At 36.7% G+C, this 15,484-nt stretch overlaps 1 protein-coding gene across 12 annotated transcripts in view; it reads right to left on the bottom strand.

Annotated features, from left to right (window-relative positions):
• The window catches only part of GULP1 (GULP PTB domain containing engulfment adaptor 1), a 139,203-nt gene that overhangs the window by 25,337 nt on the left and 98,382 nt on the right, over positions 1-15,484 (bottom strand). For all 12 annotated transcript variants that reach the window (XM_072342170.1, XM_072342163.1, XM_072342172.1 and 9 more), the window contains 5 exons: positions 10,899-10,970; positions 5,378-5,476; positions 2,945-3,082; positions 1,322-1,438; positions 848-940 (listed from right to left, as the gene is read on the bottom strand). In XM_072342170.1, coding sequence (XP_072198271.1) covers positions 848-940; positions 1,322-1,438; positions 2,945-3,082; positions 5,378-5,476; positions 10,899-10,970 — 519 coding nt within the window. The remainder of the gene's footprint in view (positions 1-847; positions 941-1,321; positions 1,439-2,944; positions 3,083-5,377; positions 5,477-10,898; positions 10,971-15,484) is intronic.

The raw sequence follows: 15,484 nt of genomic DNA, 5'->3' as shown, positions 1-15,484 counted from the left end.
TTCATAAGTGAGAAGACATCCAGTATTAACAATTTTCACTGTGAGAGTTACACAGTATTAATAATCTGTGATGCTTTCCCCACTAAATAGACTTTTGTAAAATGGAATAAAATTTACATTTGGAAACAAACATCTCATCAACATCAAGGGAGCATACAGACACAACAGATGAACTGTCATCACTGCTATCAACACATTTTTACTTTGCCCTGACTTATGGAAGTGAAATGGTGTGTGTCTGGAGCAGGAACAAGGTGGCCCAAAGGACACAGCTTAAAAGCAGCCTGACTTCTTTTCTAAGACTCTCATATAATTACATTAAGCAGTTCTGTTTATTTCTACAATAATCTAACAGTGTATAGATAAATAACCGTCATATGATCCCTTCTACCTGCTCATCCTTGATAGCTCCCCAAGACCCTAAGGACTCCTTAGGACTTTTAACAATGAAAATCTTTTAGATCATAAAGAATAAAGCAAGTACAAGTAACAAAAAGCTCGTGACAGAACACTCTTTTAAAAATCCAAAGTAAGTCTTTCAAACCTGTGCAGAACAGAGTTTCTAATCCCTACCTAGCATACTCAGAAGCCTGCATAGAAACATATATTGGTTTCACGCAGCAACAAATACATATAACAAGACACACAAAAAATTGCAGCTTATTGAGACTGGCATTTCCACCTCTGCCACAATCGTGCTAATACTTCATTACTGCTTTTCATCAGATTTGTTACATGATCATTTGATGTCAACCCATCACTGGAAACAGCACAGATGACTATTAAAATAGATACGATTATAAATTTGAAGTAACACTGGAAATAAGAGTGAAGTTCATGTACTTACTGGAGGAGCATGTACTTGTGTTATTCTTAACTGGTTTTCCAAATCTTGAACTTTATTCTTCAGTTCTGTGTTTTCAGTTTCTAATTCTTGAATCTATAAAAGCAAGTGATTAATGCAACAACTATTGGAATATTAATTCATTTCAATAATATCTATTAGTTGTCTGTTTAGAATTAAAAACAATGGAGTTCAGGTAACTTAGCAGCAATAATTATCTGACTACAACAAGTAACTGAAAAAAATTTTAACACCTACATCATACCTATTTCAGTCCTTCACTTCTCTTAGTCACCTTTAAAAACAGGAAATCAAAGTGTTTCATAGTTACCAAGTCTTCATTCAGTTTTCTTTTTAAGTATCTGCTAATATTCATAGCAGCCTGAGAAGGCTGAAAATAATGCTGTCATAGAAAAAGGTAACAAGTACAATGGGATGTTCTTATTGTGTCTTTAAAAAACATAAACCACAACTTACTCTTTTCTGTAAACCTGCGATCTGTTTTCTTGTCTCAACATCTTTTCCTCCAGATTCCAGGAATTTCCTGTAAGCTAAGTCAAATGCTTGGCCAATTGTTAAAGTTATCTCTTCAGCCTTTGTATGAAACATAAATTGAAAGTAGAGTATTAAAAATTTTTATATCATTACTTCCATTTCAGATGATCAAAAATAACACACACTGTATATTATGTACAAATGGTTTGCTTCATCTCTCATGAAATCAACACTGCAAAGAGGCATGGCAAAAACTCCTTCGCAAAACAAAGACAACTGTGAATGCAACTTGAACATTTCCCAGCCCTTTATCCATCCGCACAACAGCTAAGTCACTCAGCAGAAGCGTCCGAAGATTTTCCTACAACAGTTATAGGGAGTTAGAGCTTCTACCTATATCTTCAGTGGGAAATAGTAACAATAAAATCACTACCAGAGACACTGTAATCAAATTAGACTCAACAGACAAAACGCTGAACTGGAACTGCTTTAAAGAGTAACTGTTACTGTTATTGCTATTTCCTCTAAAGGAGAAGGGTCAGTTGAAAGAAAATGTACCAAACAAGATGGCATCCCTTTGCCAATGAACAGAAAAGTGAAAGCAGAAAATAACATTAAGTGGAATATCAGGACAGAGGAAAAACAGTACAACATAGGCTTGGACAAAAAATGGCACAGGCATGCAGAACGTCCAGGGCCAACTGAAATGACATAAATATGAATGAAACTGACAGGATAGAAATGTAAAGAGGAGTGTACATACACATATGTGTAACAATGCTATACATGTACATGGCACAGCAATACAGAATTACAAGCAAATTCTATGACAATGGAGATGTAATTTTTTTTTCAACACAAAAAGTTTCCTTCCTACTTTCTCACCTACTTCAGAATAAATTAGAAAATATCTTGATTTTTAAATAACAACTGAACAAGCATCCATTTGTTTGTGCTGATTCTGATGTTTTAATTTGGTAATTGCTTTCTGCCAAGAAAAACACATGACCCTGCCTGGATTAAACACCATTTTCTTCAATTCCTGTCCTAAATTATAATTTTTTTTTCCTGCTATTGCACTGTTCTATCGCTGACACGAGAGAATGTCAGCAGTTGGTGAAATAAATTCTCTGGTACTGCATCACAGCATTACAAACTTGGTACGTGGCAGGGCGGAGGGTAGGGGGAACGCTGCTGTAATGAAAAAAATAATTAAAACATTTGAGTAGAGGCTGAGGCTGATACATAGGCAGAAGTGCCTGCAAGGATAACTGAGCTACAGGGTTGCACTAATCTCTTCAAAACAGCTGTGCAAACATTTCAAGCTTGGTGGGATGCTCTGCTCTGAGTATTTCAGATGCTTGGACTAGGATGTTGAGCTGGGTAGCAAGCAGAATTCTCCCAGAAAACCACCTTAAAGGAAAAAATGACTCTCAACAATTTAAGGCATCTAAGCTACAAGGCGCTACGTTAGTGTTATAAGTTATACCAAACTGACCTCAATTAGCAGGCAGGCTGTTTCCCTCTGCTAACCATTCTTGCCTAATTTTAAAACAAATTCCATAATAGGCATTCAGTCTTGTAAAAAGAATATTTTATACTTACACATTTTTCACTGTCAAATACATAGCACAGATGCTTATTTGATTCTGAGTCTTTGCATATGAAAGTAAATATCCTCTTGTCTGTTTTATCATCAGCGCAAAATGATATCCTATGGAGTTGGCAATTATGTTGAACTTCCTAGAAAATAAACAAAGATGATTTTCAAGGAAACGCTATAGTTGTATGGGGTATTGAAAATCTCCATACAGGAGAGAGCTGAAGAAATGAACCTACAAGTATTACTGAAGTTCTACACATCTACTTGAAGAAATGTTCCCATTAAAACTGAATGTAATCAGGAAGTTTTTAGTCGGACAGTATTTATCTAGAAGAAATTAATTGGGCAATAATTTCTGTAATAGAAAATTAGTTTTTACTGCTGCCTAGTGCCCCAGTGCAATTTATTTAGGGACTGATTACATAAAAGAATTTGCTCTTTGTCCAGGTGTACCCCATCTCTGGATTTCATCATCTAGGCATTGCTAAAACAGCTGTGCTGAAATGAGTCCTTATATTTCTACCTTAAACACAGAGAACAGACTTTGTTATCTATAGAGCCAAAAAGCAGAAGCACATCGTAATAGTAATGACTTTTTAACATAACTGTTTGCATATTTTAATTATTATTTTGAAGTCTATTAAATTTGTGTCCCAGATACTTTAAAGTCGCAGTGGCAATGCTCTTAGCTTAAAGATCTCAATAAAACTGAAATATAATCATTATAAACACTTTTCTTTTGTTGTTCTTGTTTCTGCTTTTCTTCTCCAAGTCCTGGTATTTTTATTTTATTTGGCTTCTAACATGGGAAAGCAGTATCTGCTTTAAAGGAAAATATGTGGTTTAGATGTGAACTATCATCTGCAGAACCAAGTGTTTCTTTGCCACTGGGGTGCACAGACTGCTATAACCTCAAACACAAGGGCATGCCTTCTCCGCACTCAGCAGTTTATCCACAAATGTACCCTACAGCCAGTGTTTTCCCTTTCTCTTCCCCCTACCCCAATTAGGTTGAGAAAGATTTCTCTTTCTCAGCCTTCACAGTTATTTTCCTGCGCATCCTATTTTCCCATGTCCCCAAATCCTTCACATTTTGTCCTTCCATTAGAGCTCAAACAGTAACAGCACATGTTTGTATGGGCTCTTATGGTTTCATTAATCAATGTAATTACTTTTTATCATTAAAAGACAGCATTTCTCTATAGTTCTCCTTCTGTATGCCAAGTATGCAATCAGAATGCACGGATAAAGTTGGCAAAAGGACAGAAACCTTGATTCACATTTGCTTTTACATCTAGCTTCATGAAAAGAAGTGGGAGAGATAAAAAGGCTTCTCAGAGCTGATTACCATCGCAGTTTGTAATAACACTGTTACTAGATTAAGATGTTCCTATTCCCCCCTGTACTGTCTGTCCCACAGATTTCTTTTAATCTCTAACATATTTTAGCATTAAATTCTCTTGCTCTAAAACAGCTTTTGAAAGCATATGGGGTTTTGGTACCCCTTTCTGCCCTATGACACAAAGAAAACTCAAAAACTGCAATAAAGATGATATGAATATTTCCTTTCCATTTGGGCTTGTCTAGAGTTTGGAGCAAAAATAAATAAATAAATAAAAAAGGCTGCAAGCAGATATGGTCTTTCCCAAAAGTCAGTGTCACTCTCTGAATAGTCATAATGAATTCAGAACTAAAAAGCAGCAACAAAGAGTACATTCAAACTAAAAACTTAACATTTGCATGAAATGCTTAAGAGCATTCATATGTTAAGAATTGCTGATTGCTAAATAATTACTCATTTAGCTGCTTCTTTGAAGTCTTTGAGAAGGATGTTTCCTTAAGTATGTAACCTCCAGCAAAACATCAGAGCAAACAAACAAACCAAAAGCCCATCAATGGGATGACAGGAAAGACCACAAATGCTGAAAACACAGGAATCCTCACGCTGTGCAAGATGTAGAGCCTACAGTATACAGACAAATTAATAACACCTGAAAAACATCAGCGTTTCAGGGAAGAGAGGACACCATAATAAAAAAATCAAAAGCACAGGAAGAGGAGAAAAAGATGAATGAAAAAAAGAAAGAGCAAAGGAAACAAGTCAGTGCAAACAAACATGGGCACATACTGCATTCAGTATCAATGTGTAATTGTCACCATGTTTTTGTTTTTGACTTTCTCAGAATTTCTTGTGTTTAAGGATTACAAAAAAATCCAATAGCATGGTCCGTATTATTATAAATGGTCCGTATTACTGAGCATCAGATTCTTTCCGGGGAAGATGCTATCCACTCGTAGTAAGAAGAAATAGCAAAGTGGAAAATGCTCATAGCAGTGAAAGGATTTCCAATGCATTTTTAAAGCATAAAACAATAACATCCTTTGCAACAACACATAGTTATTCCTTTAACACCATAGATAAATACGTATCCTACCTTGGTTTTTGGATCTAGAATTTTTACACCATAGATAGAGATTTGTAACTCAACTTTAGGGGTCTTCTGACCTTCCGATTTCTTGATATGTCTGGCAAACTGTAAAAAGAAAAGCATAACACCATATTATTATTAATTTTTCTGTGCTGAGTTTCCTTTTATGTTATGTTTTTTTTTTATTTATTTATTTTTATTTCACATTAACTCTTGACTCCCGCAAACCAAAGGTGTTCCCTTCCTTCTTCAAAAAATCTTATAAACAGCACCAACCGCTACCCAAGTCAAATGTGAGCATGAAACAGCCTTTCTGACCATGTGCTGTAGGATATTCCTATACTCAGAGAATCAGATTTTAAGTTGTTCAACTGATTGTCTTGAAAATATTATCAGCAGTTCACACACCTAACTTACACTTTAGCTTCAGTTGCCTAGGAAATCACCTTCAGATAGACAGACTTATCTGCTTGGCTGTTTAGCAGGAAATCTTTTCCCCCCCACACCACAGTAACTCTGTATTCATGTACAATTCTGTACTCATGGAGGTTACTATCATAAGTTTTAAGAAAACCATTGTGCTTCATTGTCAATGCAGTACAGCTGTCCACATCAATGATGTCTTATATGTTCGCTATTATATTCTAATGATCTGTCTGCTATCAGATCACTAGACGACATTTTGTATGACTGGGTCATATATCCTGTTTATTACAGTTTTTATTCTTTCATTACACTCGCTTCAGCAGCTGGATCTGATCTTTTGCCTTTCCATAGTGTACACTGCTGATAAAATAAGCAGTGCCCCAAATTTGCTACTGTACCTCAAAAGAAGTTTTGTGAAATCAGGTAGCATTATCAGCAAAGATTCAGCATTTCTTTTTCACTCCTTCACCTGCCCCTGTACTCTCTTATCTGTGACTATCAGGAACTGTATTTCCAAGTGTCAAATACAGAAAATGATTCACTGAGGCTCAGCACTGGTGTGCCTGCTTGTCACCCATGTGAGCACACTGTTCTGAAAGCTGTGCTCTTGTATAATTGAATGCAGTGCTCTTGTATAATTGAATGCAGGGACCAGAAGACTGGGTCTAGGGGAGGGTTCATTCCTGTTCACAGCAGAATTGCCAGCCTGATGCCTTTCCTGTGATGCGATACCATTCCTGCATGTTGTGACATGCTGGCATATTTTCCTTGGAGCTTTCATTTCTCAAATGAAGTTTACATTCATTCACAGCAGGTAATCCTGGAGCGCATACTGATTTGGAACAGCCTCAAACCTGAATGAAATCTAGATTTTCATAAACGACCCCTTTACCATCCAGATGCACACAAGTATTTCAGTGCAGTAAGAACAGGCACAAAGAATATTTAATTTTACTCAGACACAGTGTACACTGAAAACAATGATCTGAGTAACTTCCATAAGTTTTAGAGCAGCTGGTCAAAGCTTGCTCCAAGTAGTCCAGAAATCTTATAACACTACGAAAGTTCCAGAAGGTAATTCTCTGCCAATTCTAAGTAAGGATAAATCGAATAACCCTATGACATCTCTGCTCCCAAAAGTATAAACCAGGCACAAGAACTGAAGAACTCTATCAAGATGAAATTAATGCTGATCAATATGGATTTTACACCAACAATTAAAATGCAGCTTGTCAAAACAGACAAGGCATTTTGCTGAGCTTCGCATGCCATTATATTTAGGAAATTAAGCAATATCAAGAAAGCATTAGTGAATTTAGTTACATTAGTCTCCAGATGCAGTTATAAACAGGAAATTGTCATTACAAAGGTATGTTTCTAATGTATTCCAGCAGTGTTTACTTCTTCAGTAAGACAGTACTGAAAAATGACTAGGAAGAACACTGATAAAATCTGCAGACTGAAAAAGGATAAAAAAGAAAATGGGGAGAAAAGTTACTTGTGATCTGCAGTGAAACTTAAAACCATCACAGAGAAAGCCTATAGAAAAATAAAAGCAACACAACCTAACAGAACTCTACAGAATTAAGTGTGGCTTGATGTCACGTCTGGCTTTATGCAAACTAGACTCTCCTTGTGAAGTGAGGAATCCAAACCTTGGATATTTTAAATGCATCCTTAAGAAAGAAGACACCGAATCAGCTGCTTGTGAAATGGCAACTCTAATTCTGTGTTCCAAGGTCTCCAAATCCAGAAGGATGTTGATACAACTGAGAAAACTTGCAAGAGACAGCTAAAGCCACGTCATAAACTCTGTCAGATACGCAGAGGGGGCAAATAAAAAAAAAATTTATGATGAAAGACAGGAGGACTCTTCAAAGACATCTGGCAAGATGAACAAGATTTTTAATCAAATGTCTGCTGAGGTCCAATGAATGAAATGTGCACGTTGATAAATCCAGAACATCTGTATGTATTGCTGCTTACTTTCTTGATGCTTTTCCTGCCTGCTCCCTGTTCTGTATAACAACAGATACCAAACAGGCAGAAGGTAATGCCACAGCTGACCTCCCCAGAGAGCCTGGTTCAGCCACTTCACAAACTCAATCCTAAAAAACCTTAACTCTCACCCAGGTAGCAGCCGTTTGGATTTTTTGCCCCCACCTCTCTCCTTCCATCTGATTGTTCCATTTATGCAAAATGGGCACACGAGACTTAGAAGCATTATTTTGTCCTTTCAGCATTTGAAGCAAATGTTTATATCACACACACAGAAACAACATTATATAAGAGCGCAAAAATCTGTAGACTCCTGTTGGCATAAAAATGGACTATGATACAAAACTATAATTAACAAGAGCACAGCCTGGGAAGGGATAGGATGGCCCAAATTCTTAAGCTGTTACTTTATGTAATTATTGTTCTCAGGCAAGGCACTCGAATTTGGTCCAATTGTAGTTTGAATAGCTCAGGGGGATGAGTTGGCTTTTATTTAACTACTCTGGAATTAGCTTTATTTACTTATTTGGGGGGGGGGGGGGGGGGGGGTGTGGGGTGTGACATAAAGCAACCAACTTTCAAAGCTGCCCTTACCATTAGTTACACTGATCTTGCTCATCTTATCTCTGGCAACACAACCACATTTTGAGAAGGTTAAAATTCAGTTCTACAGTCTCAATTCAACATGATTTCCTTCATTAATTAAAAGATACAACCCTTTATTTTATGAGGGTCAACTTGATAACATTCATACATTTGAATACAAGCACATTGAACCATTAACCTGGTAACATTTCTCTATGCTTAATTCACACTAGAAGTAACTCTATTAATAAAATTGAAGAGAAAAAACGTTTGTAATAAATTATGATAACAACTCCCTTCATCTCAGGAACGGAAGTATTAGTGTCCAAATTCCTTCTTTATCCTGAAGTACAGCGACAAGAAATATGGAAACAAGGGACAATCCTGACTAGGAAACAAATCATTGGATAACCCAGAAAAATGAAATAAAGGTGCCTGAAACAACCATGTATTCAAAACCTCAACTGATCAACTGAAATAAAAAAGCATTTAGAAAGCCTGAACAGTAGTACTCAGAATAGAACAAGTAGAATGAAGCAGCAACTCACTTCCTCGAAGTTATTTCTTATTTTACTGTAGGACGTCAGCTCCACCTGCTGGTAAAAGCAAGTTGGCAGAGTTGCACGCTAGTCCTGCACACAGTTCTTAGGAACAATTCTTAGTTCTCTATGAGTTGAGGCCTCCTGATTTGAAGTACAGCTGCATATCAAATTTATATTCCTCCATAGTTGGATGATGTGATGAAAAAATAGCTTGCTGTAATAGTGTTTAAAATATTGATATTCCAATGCATTCCAGTTGTTCAAATATGTTCAAGAGGAGCCATTTCAGTAACCAACAATTTTCATTAAGTACTAACTGATGAACAATTAACAGCCTTATGGTTAAAAACAACCCATATAATCATGCCACAGCAGTTAAAAAAGGATCATGCCTGCATACACTTGTGCAGCAAAACAAGTAGGTTATAACCTCTGACAAACTGCAGTCCAGTTTGTTGACATGAAACACTGAGCACTGACTAACCCAGAATTTAATGGCAGCTGAAATATTCTGGAAGAGCAAAATATAGTTACTGATTAGTCATGTAATGAAGAAAAAGCTTGTTCGAGGGAACCCTCTTTCTTAGAAGTTCAACAACATGAAGTCTGGTTCATGCTGTCTTTCCTCTGTTACTTTTATTATGATAGTCATTACACACAAAAGCAAGTTTTTCAATATTGTTTCTCAAAATCTTCCTTCCATTTCAGAGGACTTCTTATTAAAAGAACACTGAACAACCTTCAGAACGCTATGAAAACACCAAGCAGAACACTTCTTACAGCTAAGAAAAACTACGTTCCAGTAGCATTAAGAAGCTAAGCACAAAATAGCTCAAGTCTGCTGTGAGGTCAGCTGACACATAAATCACATCAGCATTTCCCAGCATAGTTCATAGTATTTGAAGTGCTTCAAAGCACATAACCTGTCACTATCAGTAAAATGAAGGATGAGTTATCAGTTATTAATCCTCAACAAGTCAGTAACTAGGAAGTGCTAATACATTATGGCTAAAACTAAAGATTAGCGCATCATGAACATGATTTTCCAGTTTCTGTTCTTGGGGTCACGTCTTTATGATAAATTCTCATTGTCTGTTGAGTCCCTCAGTGCCCAAGATTATATTGTCAAAAATAAATGATAACTACCTGATTTTCTCAGCCTCTTAACAGTATATACCAGTGGGCACAAACCTTTTCCAACAAAACAAAGACTTGGAGAACAAGGCAGTCACAAGCACATCTATCAGTTTGTAATCACTTTTGTTTTCACAACAAGTCTATTTCCAAACAGACTGCCATTTAGCACAGCTGGAGGGTGACCAGTACTCACACCTGTGTCCAAACCTTCACCAAGAGACTAGTAGCCACTCTACACAGAAATAAATAAACAAGTTTCAGATGCAGAACAGTCAGGAACAACCAATGTCCAGAGACCCGCGACAGGTTATTTATGTCTTGGTAGGATATTCACACTGCTGGTTGCTGGCAGTAAAGGCTTAACTTACATGTGTACCTCAAGTACCACAAGTGTCACCTCACCGTGGCTCATAGGAAGCGTGCTTGGCTCAGATAAATGCAAAAATAGATATTAAATAAACTATGATTATGTGATCAAGGAAATTCTCTGGCAACATGTCTGATGAGCTATAATTAGCGGCATTCAATTGTGCCATTGTGTAAGAAAGACAGGTAATGCCAACTACTGCTACCTAGACTAGGATTTAGTAAGCTCCATAATTTGCAAAGAGCAAGCGCATTACATGTTAAGGTACACGCTATTTATACTGTAATCTTGTAATAAAATATTAGTACCTCCAGTAACACAGACAATACAGAAGTGAATACATACCAGTATTCATTACATTCATTCAATACATCTGCTTTTAGAACATAATTTATCTAGCAGTGCCAAAGAAGTGCCTTGTCTACCCAAATAAATTATGATTATCTTCTATTTGTATTTCACAGTCCCTTACCTTCAACTTTCTCACAGCATCTCTCACAACTTCTGTGCCTTTGGGCTGCTCCACTTCAGTACTGCCAAGAAACTGGAGAAAGTATAATTGTGAGTTATGCATTGAAAGGCCCAACTTCAGTAATCATACTTTCCAATAATGTCCAAATATTACTTTGGAAGGATAACCATCTCAATATTTCATAACACATAAATACCTATTTATATTCAGGAGAATAACAGAAATCCAACTGATCAGACAACAGTAAGTGTTTCCAAAAAGCTTTTAAAACCATTTTAACTCAACATCACAGAAATCCTTAACTACAGGTTAAGCAAATTTAATATTGCAAGTGTTGTTTTGGAAAATAATTATACAAAAACAAAGGATTTAAAACAGTTCTCACTGATCAAAATATGGTTTGGACTAGGTTACTTAAACTGATACGCTCTGGTACAAGAAAATAAAAAGGCCTGAGTCTGCTCTTACAGCCTCTCAGTACAGGAGCTTCATAGATTTAAAGGAAGCAGAAGTTAAGAAAGAAAGGCTCGGATTCAAAGAATTTCTACTAGAAATCATTTTTTTAAATGCAAAATTAGTAGACTTTGTTAATAAAAAAAACTAAGCATATAGCTGTTGACATGATATTTCTAGGGCACATCACTGCTTCATTACTTGTATACTGAAATCCCTTCAAATACTCCAATATAGGCTTGCTCACTTCTACTCAACTTTATGATGGTGTGGAAATCCTGTCCAAACAGCATTTGTTTGTGTGATAAGTTAAGCATAAATCACCTCTTTGAATTCCATACTGAGGTCCAGTTGGTGTAGTCACACCATATACCTGGAAAATGCCAATGTAATACTAGGAAAAATGCATGAACTCACACTGATCTCTGAAATCCACTAATCTCTGCATAACATGATGCATGAAGGTATCTAAAATTATTATGTCTTTACAGTTTAGAGAGCAACTTAAGTTTGTGAAACTGAAGATGCTTTCGATACCACCTTGAAAGTTTTTAACACACAACATTCTCAAGATTTATATCAGCAAAAAACTCTGCAGTTCTACCAGTGATCGAGTCTCATTACCAATCTGCTACTGACTGAAATGTGCTGTGTCACCTGGAACATAAATCAAAACACTGTAATCCAAGCACAACTACTGTCAATGATCTCTGCTATTGCAGTTCTCTACCTAGCAGTCCATGGCTGACTGATAACAAAGCCAAAACTGTGGTTATTGATTTGATGTCTTTTGTTCAGCAACTCCCAACGCTTTAATAAAGGATGCGCTCTTCCCTGGTGACAGCTACAGAAAATGCATATTGAGAAAAAAGAATGATTCCTGGACAAAACAGAAACTACGTGTAACAGACAGAAAGGAGAAGATGAGTGAATGTCTGTGGATTTTAATAATAACAGCACTAAGAAAAAATAAAGACAAGAAAGACAGTAGATCGGGACACATGGTAATCTGAGAGCAATTGTGGCAATACCAGACACCTGTACGCAAGCTTAGCACAACATTAATATATCTTAGACATCATTATAATTACAGTATTAATTGCAGTATCATTTGTGACAAGTTGAGTGTGAGGAATTGGTACGTTACATACACTATGTAACTTCTGCATAAGCATAGGAGGTAACAGTTGCAAACAGGTATAAGGCTCAGCCTAACAGCAAGTAAAGGTCCCTGCTAACTGCAAGGAGTTGGCAGAGGCTGGGAGTGCTTCAGCTTACTCCTTTTCTGAGGGTTTGGAAACCTGCAGTTTCAGGGGAGCCAACAACATAAGCAGACTGGTGCTCCCCAACTCCCATTTAGGACAGGCTTCTGCCGAGTGTGCTTCCAGAAGCCAGTTAGCTGCACTGTCTGTCCTACCTCTCTTTCCTGATTAAGGTGTGTGTACGTGGGAGGGGATATATGATGTACACAGCCAAGTATGGAGATTAACTGCTGAAAGCACACACTTATGGTAGACAACACCTCTTACATATGAATTAAATCTGCTAAAAATATTACAAATGAAATAACCAAAGACATGAAGGCTAAGGAAACAGAGAAGCATTTTTATCCATATTTATGGAACACGGACCATCTTCAAGATGAGCATCCCTTCTGATGTTTAAGCATCACTACTGAAATATTTATAGAGATCAGCAACTTGAACTGGATGGGATGGAATTTGAGCTTACATGAAACAGACGGCTCAGTTTAGGAAAAACAAACAGCAAGCTGTGTTTTATCTATAAATAGAAAGGACATTTTTAACACAGGTATCATTACCACCCAGAAATGCTGTGAACATGCATGCTATGGGTTACACTGTACCTGATAGATATGTTTGCATGTCTGTTAACTGCAGCTCCATTCCACATACAGGTAAGTTCAAACTTAATACCTGTTTACATATCATACTTAAGCTCCATAAGCTTTCTCTTGCTCTCTTTTTATTAAGATGTACTAATAAAAAGAAAAATCTAGAGCAAAAATTCTGAATGCTTATATATTAATCACACTAGCTTATTTTAAGGCAAAATATTATCATAATTCTACAGATCTTTTTTCCATCTGCTCTGCACATTTTTTACATGGGGTACATCACTACATTTTGTTTAATTTAAGTCTCAATTCTTATGATCTTACCTGTAGCGTCATGGTAATTAAGTTCAGCTAATGCATATGTGTTTGCAAAACAGAGACTTTAAAAGAAGAGCTTAATGGGATGAAGGCCTACTTGTTAGTGCAATCCCCAACCAACCAGACACTCTCTCTTCTCTAGAACTTCTGAAGTAATTAACCAAGAATTCATCAGCCTCACAAAAGCAGGAGACAGCCATTTCTCTATCATCTTTTCAACAGACTTGTGTCCCTACATTTCACACAAACACGCAGACAGAACTATTAATACAGCATAGCAGGAATGCAGCACAGCGTGGCATTAAGAATACAAGTACTCATTGTGAAGGAAGTACCGCAACAGAAACTTGAAACCAAAGTTGATAAATTTAAGACATTTTCAAGATCAGGATACTTTAGAAAGCAGTACTGAGGCAGAATAACTCAAAGCAGGGAAGCTTGTGAAGTCAGCATCTGCTTTGATCACTTCATGTTCCCTCCTATGGCAGAGCCAGCTGACAAGCAACTAACACCACAAGGTATAACTGTTCTAAAAGCCAAGCTCCTCTTACACTAAGCACAAACAGGGAGAAGTTAAAAAGATAAGGCAGCAGTTAACCTTTAGATCTTTCATTATTAACACCACATGCATTTTAATAAGTGCATTAATTTCTTAAGCATTCCTTAACATCAAATTCATAACACAGACAAAAACATTTACGTTGGGTTATACTAGGAATGGCTACTCTCTGCAACTATTATTAACTGTTTCATCAATTTCATGTGCTCTTTGCATAACAAGCTAATTCAAAAGTAAAGGCTTAAGCTGAGCGTGCCACTACACTCATCTTTGTCTATATTTCTATATTACTGAGGGCAGGGATAGCAGGAAGTTTTACCAGAACCATACTAACTGTCTTTTGGATACTCTAAGAGGCTTTAAGTTGTTGACAACCAGTGCTCTGTATAGACGTAATGCAAATCAGTGCTATTTTACTCCCACATGACTTTTCTCATTGCAATCTGCCATTCTTCCAAACACAACCTCCCCAAAAAAACTGATGAAAGGCCAAGTTTCTAAAGCAAAGCTTATTCTGATCTCAATTACAGCAATCTATAGTCAGAAATAACTTCTATGATGTCAACAGATTTTATCAAACAGTTTCTCAGATTCCTCTCACTTGAAGAATATTGAAAGTTCTCAATATTCTCAACTCACTGATGTTTGCTATTAGAAGAGCGAACTGTTAAACAGCAATATACAAGACAAACACCCCAGATAAAACTCTAATTTAATATTAGCAGAGGACCAGATGTGCTTGCTCCACATTCTAAGATTTGCTAGATAGAGCAGCTGTGGTGAATTACCAGGGTCTCCTTCATCATAGTAGAATCTTTTGATATTGACAATAACTGAGAGAAAGATTCCACCCTGAGACGGCCAGATGGAATTTCTTACACAGCAGATTTTGGAAACAGACCCCTTGTAGGCAATAACTCATGAACAGAGCTGAAAAGAATATCCCATTATGTATTTAACTCGAGCAAGACTAAGAACCATAGAAAGATTTGGTCCAAATCCATGGTGAAAATATTCCATGTGCTTCAGAAACTCTAAGTTGGTTGAAGACACTGTGAAAAAGAAGAGCTATTTATAAGGGCACCTCAGGTTGCAGGGTTTTTGTTTTTGCCATTTTTAAGATACACTCCAGAAATTCTCCAGCAGCTTCAGTTTTAGCTACTCATTTCTATGTTATCCTATGCCAATTCTATCCTGGTGCTTTTCTTCAGAACTTAAAGGGGAAAAAACCCGCCCTCAGGAAAAGACAATTTCTCCAAGTTAAAAATATCATTAAAAAATAAACAACAAAACACATTTTAGGTACAGTTTTGAATATTAAACATAGACTTCCACTCCTCCAGTAGGGAGCAGTGTAGGATATTTTAATAATAAAAGAAAAACACAACTGTTTTCTTT

Source organism: Excalfactoria chinensis, chromosome 7 (genome assembly GCF_039878825.1).
Source record: "Excalfactoria chinensis isolate bCotChi1 chromosome 7, bCotChi1.hap2, whole genome shotgun sequence".
In the NCBI taxonomy this organism is placed as follows: domain Eukaryota; kingdom Metazoa; phylum Chordata; class Aves; order Galliformes; family Phasianidae; genus Excalfactoria; species Excalfactoria chinensis.
Note: the sequence above shows the minus strand (reverse complement) of the source record. Positions and strands in the feature narration are given on the sequence as shown.